The following is a 17921-nucleotide window of genomic DNA, read 5'->3' as shown; positions in this document are numbered from 1 at the left end:
ACTTCACCAAAGAAGACATTCAGATGGTGAACAAACCCATGAAGAAATGTTGAAAATCCCTAGCTCTAAGAGAGATGCAAATAAAAACAACTCATCCTTCTTAAAGTCCTTAAAATCTCTGGTTCTAGGTGAGTGGTGTGAAAGGTCCCCTCTCAAGGAGAGAGATGCTTTCCAGGCAACTGGTGGGAAAGCTCACCTTGACTTTTGTTTTCTTGATGATGAAGTGTAATCCATGTTGAAGATTATGTGCTTTTTCTCCTCTTTAGTAAATATTTTAGGTTTTGTTCATTTTCGGCAAGATAGTGTTATTTGCATGTTGCAGGTTGCTGATGATCCTTCCTCAATTCCTAATGCCCTGGTCTTCTTGATAGCATCCAGCTTCTCAGATTACTCCCTCTCCATACAAATTGAGTAAGTAAGGTGAAGAATTGCAACCTTAATGCCCCACTTATTTTAACCCATACAACATTCCTATTCTGACTAAAGATCTGTGTCTTGGTCCATGTAGAAATCTTTCATGAATATAATAAAGTATTATGGGTTTCCTCCTTTTTTGCAACATTTATCCATAGTTTATTATTATCTATAATTGTGTATTGACTACCTCTGCAGTCAATAAAACACAAATAGATTTTTCCTGTAGCCTCTGTTATTATAGTCAGCCAAGATCAATCTGACATTAACAATGATATCCCCCATTCCATAGTTTATTCTAAATCCAATGTGAATTCCTGTGTTTCCTGTTGATGTAATCCTTCAGGTATTTTTGAGTAATCTTCAACAAGATTTTACTTGTATATGATATGATATTAATGGCATTATGTGATATTTTCTACTTTCTGTTGGATCACATTTTTTTCATATGCACAAATATGATTCTCTTCCAGTTAGTTGGCCAGGTAGTTGTCTTTCAGATTTACAAATTTAATTGATACCTCATCAAATTCTGGTACCTTACATTTTGTTATTGCCCACAGGGTGGCTCTGGTCATCTGGTGGCCTACTGGTAAGGAGTAGTAAGGAATTGTGCTGCTAACTCAAACGCATGTGGTTTAAAGGCACCAGCTGCTCTGCAGGAGAAAGACGAGCAATCTACATCATAAGATTTATAAACTCTACAAGCCCACTGGAATGATAGCTTTGTGTAAATTTTCATTTATGTATTCAGTGATACATAACTACAACAACAGAGGGCTGCATGGATTTCTTCATTTAGCATCATTGGTTCTTGATCACTTTCTGAAATGATTCAACATCAGCCAATTCTTTTTGATTCAAAATTCTGTGTATTCCTTTCATCTTTTTGTATGAATTTTCTTTTTATTTTATTACTTGTTTATTTACAAAGTTTATATACCTTGCTTTTCGCACCAGGTCTTTCCCATTTCCTTCACACCCTTCTTTCCACCCTTCAAATTGTGCGATCCTACGATTAACCCCCACTCCACCCCTCCTCATCCCTCTGTCTACCCCTTCCCTCCTTGGATCCTTACATTCATTCCACAATAATGACCTTATACAGTATTTGTCCTTATGTCGCTGAATAAGTTCACTTTGATACTTCTTGTGTCATTCAATATTTTGCCGATAGAATCCTTCACTATTGAAACTTGAACTTTTTAATTTAGGTTTTTAAGCTTGACAAATTCTGACCATGTTCTTCTCTTTTATTTTTCTAACTCCTGGTCTTTGCACATTTTATTATGATACTTTGCTTTCTTTAGCTGCCCTTTGAAATTGTCACCTCTCTTATTTTAAATATGCAAATGTGAAAATGAAGGCATCATAGAGAGTTTAATTCTAAGTAGAGAATTTGAAAAAAAATCTTATGATATTAAATTGCCAAAGAACATTAAGTAATTAAATACACACACACACACCCCCAGAGAAATGGGAAAATTTAACATAATTTAGCAAAAACATCAATGCATTCTGTGTACATATGAAGTTGAAGATAAAAGGTGAAACTGGTTTGCCAATCTGAGTGTTTATTATATGAACTGGCAAAAAATATATCCACTGACTTGGCAAAAAGAATGATCAAATCAAATAACACACCCTCTTATCATTATTTAAACTTCAAAGTGTAAAATTTATGTGAAAGATTAATGTTTTAAAATACTGGTAAGTCTTTCATTCTGCTGTATGTTGTTATGTTGTTGCTATGTGCTGTCGAGTCGCTTGTGACTTATAACGACCCTATGTACAACAACCCTAAACCCTGCTCTAACCTGTGCCAGTCGCACTGCCTCTGACACATACATCCCGATTAACCCAGTCCCTGAATCAATCCACCACATAGAGGGTCTTCCCCTCTTGTGCCGTCCCTCCACCCTCCCAAGCATGATGTCCCTCTCCAAGGACCTGTCACTCCTTACAACGTGTCCCAAGTATGTCAGACGAAGCCCGAGAATCCTTGCCTCCAAGGAGCAGCCTGGTTTAACCCTCTCCAGGCTGAATATTTTTGTTTTTTGGCAGTCCATGCTACATTCAATACTCTTCTTCAGTACCACAGCTCAGAGGCATCAATTCTCTTTCTATCCTTCCTAATCATTGTCCAACTCTCTGATGCATAACAAGTGATTGCAAAGACCATGGCCTGTATCAGATGTACCTTAGTCTCTAGAGTGACACGATTTCTCTCCAGTACCCTGGAGAGGTCCCTAACAGCAGACTTCCTCATCACAATATGTATTTTAATTTCCTGGATGCTGGTGCCAAGAGTGTTGACTGTGGAGCCAAGCAGACTAAAGCTGTGAACAATTTCACTCTCTTCACCATCCATCCTTATGCTGCCAATTGGTCCAGTGGTGAGAATCTTTGTCTTCTTGACATTGAGCCTCAATCCATACTGAAGGCTGCAATAACAAATAAATATATTAAATAAATATCACATTCACTCATACACATAGCATTTAAAAAATCTATTAAGGCCTAAAAGGAAGAATCAGGCACATAGCCAGTTCAATGCAATCTCTGTGAGGAAGGATCAAAGAGATCCTAAGAAACTCAGAGAGTGGAGGTCTCTAGAGCTATCAGTGGCTGGATTTTGAGAAACAAATCCCCAGGTTTCTCTTCTGAGACACGTCAATTCAAATTCAACTCGTTGCCATTTAGTCAGTAGCTGACCCTGTACTGGGTTGGAAATTGCAAAGGATGGGGGTGGAGGGGAGATAGTTCACCTTTTAATCATAGATCAGCTGGTGAATTTCATAACCACTAGAGAGGTCCAGACTTTGGGTTAGCATCACCATTTCCTAAAATCTATGCCACCAGGCACTTCCAGGTAGCCTAAAACCTAAAATCTTCATTATTTGTTAAGTGTTCTTGACTGATTGCAGAACATTCCAAACAAGGTCCTTGTTTCCATTTTTAGATTCGCTCAAGTAAGTTCCTACCCACAGTAACTCCATTCAATAGAACGAGACAACATATGGATGTACACAATCCCCAGAACCACTGTTGTGCTTCAGCTCATTGTTGCAATCACCGTGTTAGACTACCTCATTGAGGGTCTTTTTCTCTAGCTCTACCAAGCATTACAAACTTCTCTAAATCCCTAAATGGTAAAAAATTATTTTTATTCAGCTAATAGCCTACCTGGACCAGTAAGCAAGATCATGACAATAGAGAAAATCTTGACAATTTCCAGTACTTCCTTCTCCTTGAAACCACAATTAATATCCATGGAAGCTGCAGTCAAGACATTAAATGACATGTTACACTGGGGAAATTTGCTGCAAAAGACTTCTTTAAAGTGCTAAGTAGGAAGGTGTTCACTTAGAAAACAAAAGTCCACTTGACCATAGAGTTTCCAATTGCCACATGTGCATGTGAAAATTGGACAATTAAGAAAGAAGAACCAAAGAATTTATGTCCTTGAATTGTGATATTAGTTTAAAATTCTGAATATCTCATGGGCTGTTAAAAGGGAAAAGTAATTCGTCTTCGAAGAAATTCTACAAGAATGTTTCTTAGAGACAAAGATGGTGAGATTTTTGTCTCATATAGTTTAGGTCTGTTTTAGGGCAGGACACATCTTGAGCAAAAGACAGCGTATTCAGTAAAGGAGAGGGACTGGGAAGAGGAGGAAGGCCATACTGAGATGGGCTGACCCAATGGTTATAACCAAAAGCTCAAGTACAGTGAAGATGGCGCAGGACTGAGCAGTGACTCATTCTGTTGTAATAGGGATATTATGAATTGAAACCAACTCAATGGCACAACAACAACAACTACAATACTCCAGAAACTCTAGGAACTTTGATAAATGTCAATAGTTACAGAGGGGCTTCCGGCCTTTCGTTCATAAGGTCGCTCTGAGTCATGCTCGACTCAAAGGCAATCAACAACAACAACAGTCTTAACACACTAAGAAATATACCATGGAGAAAAATTTTAACAATCCAGTTCCATTAAGATTGCTGGGCCATGGGGGCGAGGGGCATGGGGAATACAAGCCTCTGGAGAAGTTTTACTTTGTCACACATGGCATTGTCTGGAATCAAAACGTACTCAACAGAAATGGATTAGACTTCAGTCTAAAATTTAACAATGGATTTCCTGGGTGATTTGAAGATTAATATAACTGACTGCTAACTGAAAACTCAAAAGTTACAATTCAATCAGACATGCCTTATAAGAAAGACCAGGGGATTTGTTTAAAATAAGCTATTGAAAATCTTGCGAAGCATATACTTCTACTCTGATACCAATAAGCCACCTTGAGTTTGAATAAACTGCACAGGAAATGGAAAAAAAATACATGTTAATCTCTAGTGGTCAGATCATCACCAACGGGGCCTGAAAAGGAAGGGATGAGTGTCCTTTATAATCTATTTTATCAGACTGTGACAGTGTCTTAAAATCTAAATTGCCCATCCTTCTCTTGCAAATCTAATATAAGAAAGTATTTTTAAGATTTCTCTAAACTTTCTTAACCAGAAGAAACTTTGGTATTTTTAAATGTTATTGCTATTGTTTATTGTAGAGCTGGACTGACCCATCATCATAGCTGACTCTTCCGTGGATTTTTCAGAGCAAGTTAATTGCAAGGGAGGTGACAGCCCCTACTTCTCTTGCACAGCAACTGGTAGATTCAAAATTTGTGCCTTCAGGATTCCAGTGCAGCTTCTTGTCACAAGGCCACCAGAGTTCCCTTTTAAATTTTATTTAGTAGAAAATTTGCATAATAACAGCAACTTATTTTATAATACAAATGCAGAGAAGTAGGAAAACCAAGAAGTATGCTGTTGGAATATTCTAGGTGGGAGATAAATGATTAATTAATGGAGAAGATGTCCAGTGATATAGTAAAGAATTTTTATACGAGTCCTCTACATCTTTTAAGTCTTTTTATTCCCTGTATATGTGTGGCCTAATCCAAGGGAGTTGAGCATAGTGTTAATGACAGATTTGAGATTTGACCTCATTCAATGGTCCTGAGAAGGAAAGGCCCAATAATCTGCTTCTCTGAAAATCCTAGCCAGGAAAGCCGTCTGGAGTAGTATGTGGAAGCACATGGGTTGTCATGAGTGAAAATCTATTGGACTTTAATAGCCCTGTTTGATCCTAATATACTTTTTGTTTGTTGGGTTAGTTAGTTTGTTTTGCTTTTTAATATTTTTATTGGTTTTCACATCCGGGTGAAAAGACAGAGTAATTATGGACAAGGTCCAATCGTGATTGAGTTTATAAAATATAATGTATGAGAATGATTGTACGAAACACAATGTCATGGAAACTAGTGTGATACTTTTAAGAAATAGAAAGGGAGAAAGGAAAGAAGAAGAAAATGAAATAGAATTGTGTAATGAAACTTTACTTGGAAGAGAGACCTACTTTCATTCTAGATAATAGGAAATAAGTGATTTTACTGGCGGATGAATAACAGGGAAATGAAAATGATCGTTTAGATTGCAGGGTGTCTGTTGTATTCCTGCTTTTAAGCTTGTAGGACGTATTCCCAAAGGATATATCCTTGTCCTGACTCTCGGAATATATGAAGGTGGATTCATTTGAGAAGAAAGTCTTTGCAGGTATAATTAAGGGGTTTAAGATTCTGGTTTATCTGAGTGGGCCCTGAACCGAATGGTAAATGTCTTTAAAAGAGATAAACCAAGGATTAATCCATGTGAAGACAAGGGGCAAAGATTGAAATTATGCCACTACACATCAAGGAACACCTCGAGCTACAAAAAGTTGAGAGAAGCAGGCAGGAAAAAGGATTCTTCCTGAAAGGAATATGAGAGCAAGGTCCTGCTCACAGTTTGACTCCAGACTTCTGGTCTTTAGAAATGTCAGAGTCATTTCTCATTCTCATTCATCCAAGTCTGTGGTAATTTATTATGGCAGGCTGAGAAGTCATTATTACATAGGGTTTTCTATTTGGAATCATTAATACAAGGTGCAACCAGAATGCGCCTTGGAGGCAATGATGAGGAAGCCTCTCTCACGTACTGTGGGAGTTTTGCTAGGAGAGGTTAGACCTTGGAGAGGGACAAAAAGGTAGAAGGATGGCAAAGGAGAGGAAGACCCTCAATAGGATGGACTGACTGCAGCAATGGGCTTTCGTGTATCAGAGATTGTGAGAATGGCACAGGATGGGACAAAGTTGTTGGTACATCTGTTGTTGATAGGGTCACTCTGAGTCATACTCCACTTGACAGCACCTAACAACAACAATAATAATTTTACTAATTAGCCACTAACAGCATTGTACATTCAATTGTTATATTTGATTACTTTTAAACTTTGATTTTAAAGATCAACCTTCTTTTCTGAACATGCTCAAAACAACATATGACCTATTAGACTGCCATCAAGTGGGGAATCAGCGCTAATAGGAAAATGAGACAGAGAATGACAGAAAACTTTACAAATTCAAGGAAATTAATTTTAACATAAAAGACTGAGATAAATCTCTCAAGGTATTTTGAGATTGAATTTCCTGTATCCTTTTGAGTCTTCACTTTCCTTTGCACCAATGTACATCTTTATTGCAAATAAAAGGCTGAGCAGCTAAGCTCAGATGTACTTTTGAAGGCTCTGTGTAATAGCAAAAGTGCAAAACTTCTAATTGCCTTAACCTAGAAAGGAAATACATTTTCTTTAAAAGAGCAACTCCCTGCAAAACCAAATTGATAGCACTACAGAGTAATTAAAGTTTCTTCTCCTTGCTATGATGCCTCTTGTACCGACGTCATCCTTGATCAAAAGTATTTTCTGAGTGTTTGTGAAGGAGCATGGATAGTGATATAAGATTAAAGGCATGATGGTAAAAAGATGTAGTCACCAAAGGTGACATGGAATAATTCGACGTCAGAATTCTAGTTAATGGAAATGTAATTATCTTGATAGCCAACATTAACACCTATGTCTTATGAGGCAATGACTCCAAGAGCTAGCTTTTGGGGAGCAAGTTGTGGGAGAACTTTAAAAGCATCTCACAAGAGTAACAAGTAAAATAAAATAAATGTGCCTAGGATATAACTGGAAACATGCTTGAACTTTTTCTTCATTAACTCCCAAGTGGCCTGAAACAATGGAATGTTAACTTAAAACATTCCCACCCAGGGGAGAAGGCACAATAGCAGAGTTTTTAAGTGGTGAAGACACTATCTTTTGTCAAACCACCTGTGCGCGGTGGGATGTCAGAGTAGCTCTTGACCCATTTGGGATAAGAAAGCAGAGTGGTTCTTATGAAAGGAAGAGATCAGGAAGAGAAAGACAGGAGCCAAATGAATCGTAATGAGTTCAGAGGAGCCTTTGAATCATTTGTCTACCAGGGGCTTCTCTCTGGATAGAACTCACCAAGCTTCATTTAATGAGAAGATTTATCTTTACTGCCTATGTAAGGAGAGTAGACCTGACATTGTTTAAATAGACAACATCAGGATGCAAGGATTTAAAACGGGTGTATTACTAAAATGCTCAGAGAATCTCATAACAAATACATTCAAACATACACGGGCTAAATCCCTTTAAAGGGCACCTCACATTAATACCTCTGCTGATGTTCTTCATTTTTATGGCATCGTTTATCACTTTAATGTAACATTAGTTTAGCAGCTAAAAGCCATGGCAGAAAACCTGCACCGAATGTTGGAACATTAATGACTTAAGCAAAAAAGGGAACACTTGAAAGACCAGCCTGTGCGCCAGTTCTTTCCCCTAGGTTATAATCACAGATGCAGGAAGCAATTGCTGCTACATAAATAATGCTGCAATGTGCTTAATGTTGGCAAGACCAGACTTATTTGTGACGCTAAAGGGTAAATAACAAAAGATTTGACAAACTAACTCAAGGGAGAAATGTGTGTTTGCATGTGCAGTGAAGGGATGGAGAGGGATAAGATCAAACAGTGTTGCTGATTTTTCTAAACAAGCAAGGGGAAAAAATAGCGGGGTGGAGATGGGATGTGGAGGAATGTTGGGTGGAAATATCAGGGCATCCTAGCAGCACAGATGGCATGGGCAGCTCACTGCCTCCCACTCTACCTGAGGCTGTGGATACTGCTTAAGAACCAGCAAGGATGTGGGTGTGGGGAGAGTCTTAGAAGACATTGTAAATTCTATTTAGGAAGGGAGAATCCCGGTATTTGTGAATTTAAATTTTTCATCTTCCTTCAGCAATTACTCAGTGACAATGTATGTTCCCAACTTTATAATATATAAAGTAACTCTAATATCTAAATATGTAAGTTCCTTACTTTTTGGGTGATCTTGAACTGGTCACACTCCTCACTCCAAAGCGTAAGAGTAGTCAACAGGAAATGTCAATCTCTTTGGCTTAGACATGGTCCCTTTGCAAACAGTTTGCACTCCTTTACTAACCTAAAGAAGGGGTGTTCAAACCCACCAATCAGCACCATGAAAGAATGAAACATGCCTGCTTCCATAGAAACTGCAATCAAGAAAATGCTATAGACTAATTGTACTTTATAGTACACGAGCTCTGGAGGTCTAAGTGGTAAGAAGCTGTGCTGCAATCCCAAAGGCATATGGTTCTAATCAGAATTGAGATGATGACAGCTAGTTTAATTTGGGGGAGATAGGTGGAGAGCAGGGGCCAGAGTAGTAAGTCTCTAGTGTCCTCATATCTCTTTTGTCCACATCTATAAAATGAGTCAGCGATAAAGGTGTTGAAAATGGGGAATTGCTTCCTATATGAACTCTTTAAGGTTTTCTACAACCAATCTAAATGGATTTGCTTAGTTATTATCACAGCCAGTAAAGTTTTATGGTATCCTTTGTGCTTTGATTATAACCTATCAGCTGTCTGAAATCTGTAGACATGTTTTTCAGACTCCAGGACTTCCCAGAAGTGAAACCATTTAGGAACTTCCCAGCACCCCCAAAGTCACACCACTTAGTCAGCTGTCATGCTGACTCTACCCACCTCATTTCAAGATGACTATTTCTTAAGCTCGTTTTGGTTCGAAAAGATAAGATGCAAGCAATATTCTCATCCTGCTTTTTATATAGCCATGGTGGGCACTTCCCATCTGCCCCACCTCTTCTGTCTTTGGGGCCCATCTGGCTTTTGTTTTAATCTCAAACACAGCAGATGACATTCTCTGCCAGCTAGTCCTATTTTCAGCGCTCTTAGGCAAGCTACAGAAGCTCAGCCATGAACCCAAATTTCCTGCCAGTTTTATAACAATAAAAATCTAATAGTTATTATTTCTCCCTGACCTAGGGCACAGTCTAAAATGCCAGAGATTGGTTTTTCTGCAAGGATTTGAAAGCCTGTTGGAAAAAAAAGTATTTATGGATCAAATTGTTAATTTAAAATGGCTTTTGGGTCTCTGATGAATTCTTACCTCCTGAACTGGGAGACTTCTCATGATAACCGTCAGCAAACAGAACTGGGGAATGTGGGTAAGGCTTAGTTTTGTGTTGAGCTCTTTTAGCCCCATATTCTACATACTGTAGGCTGTATAATTCCCAGCTCAAACCTGGATTTTTCAAGGTAGATTCATCTGCAAGGCAGATCTGAGACACCTGGAAGATAATATATCTGATTTTTTGATTTTGTACCATACACAACAGAGGATCATCAAGGAGACCTGGTGGTGCTGTGGGTTACATGCTTAGCAGCCCACTGAAAGATTTTAGTCTCGAACCTACAAGCCCCTTGCTACCCCAGAGTCTGTCCCTCTCATAATATTCATTCAATTCTGTAGGGTTATGCACAAAGCAAAGTTGTCTCACAGAATTTTCAAAGCTGTAATATTTTTTTTCACACCAAGACTTTTTTTAAAACTACAATCATTCATATACACTATGGTTTGTACATGTAGTTGGTGTTTTATACAATCATTCATATTTGTTGTGTTTAATCCATGTACCTTGCTTTTTATGTAATCATTCATATGCGTATTTTATACACTTAATTTTCATTGCTCTATGCCTATTATCACCCCATCTCAAGTCCCCATCAAACATTTTCTAATCCTTCAACCCCTTCCAGCCACCAACCCCCTGCTTTCCTAGGGATTTTCTCCCTTCCCCCTTTTTCCTGTCCCTCTTTATCCACTTCTGCTTCCTCTTTTGAATATTTCTACATATTTGCTCAGTTACTCTCCTATTATCACAATAGTACCTTATGTAAGATTTATCCTTATGTGACCAAGATATTTCATTCAGCATAATGCTTTCTAGTCTCTCCCAAGTTTTATAAAATTTTTTGGAATTGCTATTCCTTAGGGCTGCATATTACTTTCTGTAAATGTATCACAATTTCCCTATATATTTGTTTATTGATAAAGGTTGTAATATTTAAATAAGAATGTACAATACCTTTTTCTGCAGTTGGCAAATGTAATAACTACTGACATTTCTTCTCTTCCATTTCTGGTGACAGCTAGTGATTTCTACACACTTACCTTTTCTTGTCTCTTTGTATGAGTGAGGCCATATAATACTCACCTTTTTATAAAGGACTCATTTCATTCCACAAAATGTTGTCAAGCTCCAATTATATTGCATCATATATCTAGACTTCATGTCTTCTACTCATTGAGTAGTATTCACTTGTACATAGACCACATTTTATCTTTCCATCAATTGATAGACATTTTGGTTGTTTCTGCCTTTTGTCTATTGTGAAGAGTGCTGCAATGAACATGAATATACAAGTCTCTGAGTCTTTGCTTTCAGTATTGTAGTTTATAATAATCAACTTTAAAACTTTGCTTGCTGAAACTGAGGAGAATCTGAGACATTTGCTGCAGAAGGTCAAGGACTACAGCCTTAAATATGGATTGAAGCTCAACATCAAGAAAAAAAAATACTGATCACTGAACTGATTGGCAGTATTGTGACAGATGATGAAGAGATTTAGATTGTTAACAGCTTCAGCTTGCTTGACTCCACAATCAACATTCTTGGTACTAGCAGCCAGGAAATAAAAAAGATGAGTTGTATTGGGAAAAATCTGCCGTCAGAGATCTCTCCAAAGTACTAAAGAGCAATGATGTCATTCTAGAGACTAAAGTGTATCTGATCCAGGCCACTGTCTTTGCAATTACTTGCTAAGCATCAGAAAGCTGGACAATGTCTAAGGATGACAGAAGAAAACTTAATGCTTTTGAATTGTGGTATTGGAGAAGAGTATTGAAAATACCATGGACTGCTAGGAAAGCAAACAGGTCAGTCCCAGAGAGAGTGAAACCAGGCTGCTCCTTGGAAGCAAAGATTTTTAAACTCAATCTGACATACTTTGGGCATGTTGCCAGGGGTCACCAGTCCTTGGAGAAGGACATAATGCTTGGAAGACTGGTGGGACAGTGTAAGAGAAGGAGACTCTGGATGAGATGTATTGACTTAGTGATTGGGGTAACAGGAGTAGGTGTGTCAGATATGATGAAATTGGTTCAAGAAAGAACAAGGTTCAGAGCTTTTGTACATAAGGTCACTACGAGTTAGAGTCAACTTGATGGCACATAACAACAACGAACCTTTCTAGGAGATTCTAAGCAAGTCTTTTTTTCTAATTTTTAAATTTCTGTTTTTCTGACCTATGCAGAGAGTGTGGAACCTGCCCTACTTCTTGCAGAACTTCATAGGTAGATCATAGTAAACAGGCATAATTTCCTTTCTACTTGTCTACATCTCTCAGATATGTTCCATTTAGTCCTCCTAGGAGAGAGGGCTTGCACTCTCCAAATCCACGTCGCTGCTCACTTTGTTTCTTCCTGGTAAATCTATTGGATACTGGTTCAGCCTGTCCTTCTTTATCCATACTGTAATGGTAACCTACTGATGCCAATAGAATCCAGTACACCAAGACGGAATCAACCACACTGGTGATTGGGAGATGTTACAGTGTGGACCTGCATCCACAAGACATGGGTTTTAGCTCCACCTTGTGTTGCCCTTGGAACTTGAGAGTCTGAATCCCAGTTGGCTTCAGAGCAGACAGAATTTTACTGACCTCTAGGCTGTTATGGGGCTTGATTAATAACAAATATAGAATCTCTTAATAACAAATAGAAGCTCTGAGTAAGCAAAACACTATTTTCAATATAATTCTATTTCTTTTTGTCTTTTAACACTATTTAACTGAGAAATATTTAAGGACTCCATGATTCTTCACAGTGCATTTCTTTAACAGATGTATTTTGGAAATCCTTTAGAGATAATGATAAATATCAATAAGTCCCTAAGGGAAACTTTTTATAAAAGTGGTTTTTTTTATGGAATTATGATTATATTTTCTTTTATTTCTTGATTATAGAAATAAATAACTATACACATATAAATAGAAGGGAAAATTTAGTAGACACCTCTCATTTTGACATTCAAGATATATAATGTGAAATACACCATGACTACACCCTAACTCTGTATTTCCTCTTTATTTTACTCTTCATCGTTACCCTTAATTTAGATTCTTTCAACTATTTACCATACCTGGAACATATCTAGAATTCTTATCTTTCTTTTAACCAACAATGTCTCACTTAACCTCCAACAGTACTTGCAAAAGAAAAAAAAAAAGAAGAGATCAATATTTTTTGCTCATAAGCCAAAATGTTATGTAACTTTATTATTTTAAATAAAATATGTCTGAGTTTGCCTCTGCAATTTGGCAGAAAACCTGATCTCAGACACTCTTTCGGGAGTCCTTTTAGAGGACTTTCTACATTTGGAATTCTTATTCATGTCAATATTTATGAAAATCTCTTGATTTGGAAATATTATAAATAATCTGAAGTATTGAGAAAGCCATGTTTGTAGTCATCTTTAGCCTACAGGCTGAAAGTTGATGATCAGTGCCCTAAACTTAAGAATACTCTCTTACTTAAGGCTGCATACTGAAGGGGACTGGGAGTGGGGGTGGGGGAGGTGTGACTGTATAACAATGAAAGAATTTTTCTTTTACTTTTCAAAGAGAAGAGCGAACTGGGCAGGAAGGGGTAGGCAGGGAGGGAAATGCAGCAATGAATGAAAGGAAATCAAAGTTTCTAAATGTTCATTAAAATTAATAAAAATTTTAAAAAATTAAAAAAGAATACTTTATTACTTACGCACTTATAATTTTAAATTAGCGTTTAATTCTTACAAATTTCAAACATCTCTTACAATAAAATAGCATTTGAAATTTAATACATCATTTCATTAGACACAGTTAATCTGTATGGCATCTTTAAAACCTACTTCAAATGACAACCTTCAAGCCAACAAGACCTACTTCACTCAATAAAACAAACTGATATCCCACACTACTCCTTCTTCTTTTTCTCTCTCTCCTTCCATTTTTTTTCTTCTTTCTGTCCTAATTTTCCTAGCTATCCTACCATTTTTTCTTCTCCTAAATTAGTTTAATTCCATCCTAGGAGGCACTTTACCTATCTCATACTAATAAAAAGACAGATCAGCTGAGGTCCAGACTGATTAATAGCCTGCCTATGTCACCCATTCAATGTAGGAAAAGCATAAGTGGGATTCAAATTTAGGGGAAAGGTAACCCAAAGATTGAGCTCATAAGTTCTAAACTATGGAATTTATGGTAGAGAGAAGACACTAGTAAATTGTCAAAGTCATTCATCTTATAAAAATTATCTTACAAATTTACATAGGTCTGCCTTGTATTAAACAAATTTATGTGACTTTTTATTTGGTTTTTTTTAAAAAAAATCAGATAAGTTACCACAGAAGCGATGCTGACTCACACTAATTTTAAAGGAGAGAGATGCTTCATAGCGTTTCTAAGACTGTTGTTGTTGTTGTTATGCGCCGTTGAGTCACCTGTGACTCATAGCGACCCTATGTACAACAGCCTTAAATCCTTCTCTATCCTGTGCCATTCTCACTGTCTCTGACACAGTTACTCTGATTATCCCAATCACTTAATCAATCCACCACATAGAGGGTCTTTCTTTCCTGTGCTGTCCCTCTACCCTCTCAAGCATGATGTCCTTTTCCAAGGACTGTTCCCTCCTTGCAACATGTCCAAAGTATGTCAGACAAAGCTTCAGAATCCTTGCCTCCAAGGAGCAGCCTGGTTTAGCCCTCTCCAGGTTGAACCTGTCTTCTTAACAGTTCATGGTATATTCAATGCTCTTCTCCAGCACCACAGCTCAAAGGCATCAATTGTCCTTCTATCCTCCCTCGTCATTGTCCAACTCTCTGATGCATAGCAAGTAATAGCAAAGATCATGGCCTGTATCAGACACACCGTAGTCTCCAGAGAGACACCATTGCTCTTCAGTACTTTGGAGAGGTCCCTAACAGCAGACTTTCCCATCACAAAACGTCTTTTCATTTCCTGGCTGCTGGTGCTGAGAGTGTTCACTGTGGATGCAAGCAAACTAAAGCGGTGAACAATCTCAGTCTCTTCACATCCATCCTGATGTTGCCAATTGGCCCAGTGGTGAGAATCTTTGTCTTCTTGATATTGAGCCTCAACCCATATTGAAGTATTCTCTGTAAAAGTAATTTGCTTCTTTTTTCCTATTTGCTTTTTTTTTTTAGTATTTCTTCCATTAAGCACTTGGTGGTTCAAAGCACTGAATGTTCAGTTAACAGCCAAGCTCTTAGCCACCCTAACACCAGAACTCTTTTATATGAGCTCTACCATATCTTAAATGTTTTGGAGGGAGAAATGGGATCAAATTGGCTTATTGTTCTACTATAGCACTTTATAGCACAACCTTGTTTTCTGAAAGTGAAGAGAATTTGAAGTACTTCCTGAAGATCAAAAGCTATGGTCTTCAATATGTATTATTCAATGTCAAGACAAAAAACCTCTCACCACTGGACTGATTGTTGAGCTGAGTAGGACTCATTGTGACCCTATGAACAGCCAACCTGAAATTTGCTCTATCCTGTACTATCCTCATTATTTTTGAGACACTAGAGGTCATTACTGAAGTCACAGTGTCAATCCATTTCATTGAGGGTTCCCCTTTTTCTCTGACCCTCAATATTTCCAAGAAGACTGTCCCTTTTCAATGGATAGCTTCATCTAGCTATGGTCAATAGTATTAAAGATTAAACGTCATCCTTACCTCCAAGGAACATTCTGGCCACACCTTTTCCAGGACATATATATTTGTTTGTTCTTTTGGCAGTCCATGAGATGCTCAGTACTCTTCTCCAGAACCACAACTCAAAGGTACCAATTCTTCTCCTGTCATCCTTATTCTTTCTCTCTGATTCATTACTTTGATGCATAGCAGGTGGTTTAAAGATCACTGCCTGAACCAGGTGCACTTTACTCTTCAAACTGACATCATTGCTCTTCAGACATGCCCAATGCAATACATCTCCCAATTTCCTGACTGCTGGTACCAAGGATGTTAATTGTTGATCCAAGCAATCATATTGCTATATCATAATGTTGATTGTTGGATCTGTGGTGAGGATCATCTTGACGTAGAGATTTAATCCATAGTGAAGATTGTAGTTCTTGATCTTCTGTGGCAAGTGTTTCATATTCTCCTCACTTTCATGAAGTAAAGTTATTTCAACACCATAACACAGATAGTTGATGAGTCTTCCTCTAATACAGATGCCACACTCCTCTTCATATAGCCAGCTTCATTAATTATTTGCTCAGTATACAAATTGAATATGTATGGAGAAAGGACACAACCCTGGATTGATAGGCATTCCTCTACCAATAATAGATGTGTAGAAAAAGATTGAAACTGTCAATTACTTTATCTTGCTTAGATTCACAATAAATACCTTTGATACTAGCAGTCAGGAGATCAGGAGACATATGGCACTGGCAAAGTCTACAGTTGAGGACCTCTCCAAATTATTGAGGAACAATGATGTCAGTTTGAAGACCAAGGTGTGCCTGATTTAAGCAATTGTCTTTTCAAACACTTGTTATGCTGCTGAGAGCTGGACAATGAATAAAGAGGACAGAAGAAGAATTGATGCTTTTGAGCTGTGCTGTTGCAGAAGTGTACTGACTATCCTACAGACTGCGAAAAGAGGAAATAGATGTCTTGGAGAAAGTGCAACCAGAGTGCTCTTTGGAAACAAAGATGGCAAAGCTTTATCTCACATAATTTGGGCATGTTGCAAAGAGAGGCTATTCCTTGGGGATGGACCTTATGCTTGGAAAAGTGAAAGTTTGCCAAAAAAGTGGAAGTTTCTCAACTAGATGGATTGACACTGACTGCAAATAGGCTCCAGAGTGTCAGAGACGATGAGGATGGCATAGGATAAGACATGATTCAGATCTGTTGTTCATATGGTCTCTATAAGTAGTACTCAACTCAAAAGCATCTAACCACCATAACAACATAGCACTTGACACACACAATAACTGTCTCATAGTAAGCACTCATAAATACATTTTGAACCGATGATTCACATCTGAACATTGCAAACTTTCACTCACTCGTCGTCATCTAGTTGGAAATGACTCATAGCCCACCCTCCATTGGATTTCTGAGGTTGTAGATTGCACCAGAGATTATTCATCTTTCTCCTGAGGAGTAGTTGGTGGATTTGAACCACCAGAGAGAAATGGCCCCTGGGTTAACTGTGAAAATCCTTGTGGACTATGATACCAGAGCACCTTACAAGCACCATATACTCTGCTTTAAATTAAACATTTATCCCCTCCCCAACCCTCACCAGAACCCTCAGAAATCACCAGGAGAATCCAGTGACCTTCATGAGCTTAGTGCGTAAGGCATACCAAACAGGGAGTCAGGAGATGCAGGCTTACATTTTGATCCTTTGAGGTCATTTTAGTCAATTCATTTCTCTTCTCAGGCTTCTTCTCAATCAAAATTATGTCTGGACTAAATGTGTGAAACATAATTTATATAAATTAAACACAACATATACTAATTTTGTATGCAAACCAATAAAAAATAGGAAAAAATGGAATAAAAATGTAAAAAAACCATTTTGGAATAAATGTTATCCCAGGTTTATTACAATCCTGGCAGTGCAATGGTTCTGGAGTCCGACACAGCAGGAGCCAAATCCAGCTTCTCAAAAGTTTCCAGGTATATCAGCTTAAGGAATTTATTTTATCTCTTAAGACAAGTGAAGTATTTACCATAGTAAGTGATAAAGAGAGTGTGCAGTGATTATTAGACAGTTTATATTATGTAATTATTGAAGAGGACCTGAAGCACTGGCTACAGAAAGTCAAGGACTGCAGCCTTCCATATGGATTGAAGCTAACATCAAGAAAAAGATTAATGCTGCTATGAACATTGGTGTACAAGTTTCCGTTTGAGCCTTAGTTCTCATTTTCTTGGGGTATGTTCCAAGCAATGGAATAGCTGGGTCACATGGACTTTCTATGTTCAGCTTTTTGAGGAAGCGCCAAACTGCCTTCCAGAGTGGTTGTATCATTGGGCAATCCCACCAGCAATGTAAAATTTCTATCTCACCACATCTTGACATTTATTACTTGCTATCCTATTAAACTTTTC

The 17921-nt window shown here is 37.8% G+C and overlaps 1 protein-coding gene across 1 annotated transcript in view; it reads right to left on the bottom strand.

Moving 5' to 3' along the window:
• The window catches only part of LOC102874776, a 114422-nt gene extending 102175 nt beyond the window's left edge, over positions 1–12247 (bottom strand). Inside the window, exons 1-3 of the mRNA XM_006897074.1 lie at positions 12116–12247; positions 9825–10005; positions 8836–8905 (exon numbers count right to left, since the gene is read on the bottom strand). Of these exons, the coding sequence (XP_006897136.1) occupies positions 8836–8905; positions 9825–10005; positions 12116–12247 (383 nt within the window). The remainder of the gene's footprint in view (positions 1–8835; positions 8906–9824; positions 10006–12115) is intronic.
• Positions 12248–17921: the final 5674 nt, after the last annotated feature.

This window comes from Elephantulus edwardii, unplaced genomic scaffold (assembly GCF_000299155.1).
Source record: "Elephantulus edwardii isolate Elephantulus edwardi_28Jun2011 unplaced genomic scaffold, EleEdw1.0 scaffold00199, whole genome shotgun sequence".
NCBI classification, from domain to species: domain Eukaryota; kingdom Metazoa; phylum Chordata; class Mammalia; order Macroscelidea; family Macroscelididae; genus Elephantulus; species Elephantulus edwardii.
The sequence above is the reverse complement of the archived record's forward strand: the minus strand, read 5'-3'. Positions and strand labels throughout refer to the sequence as shown.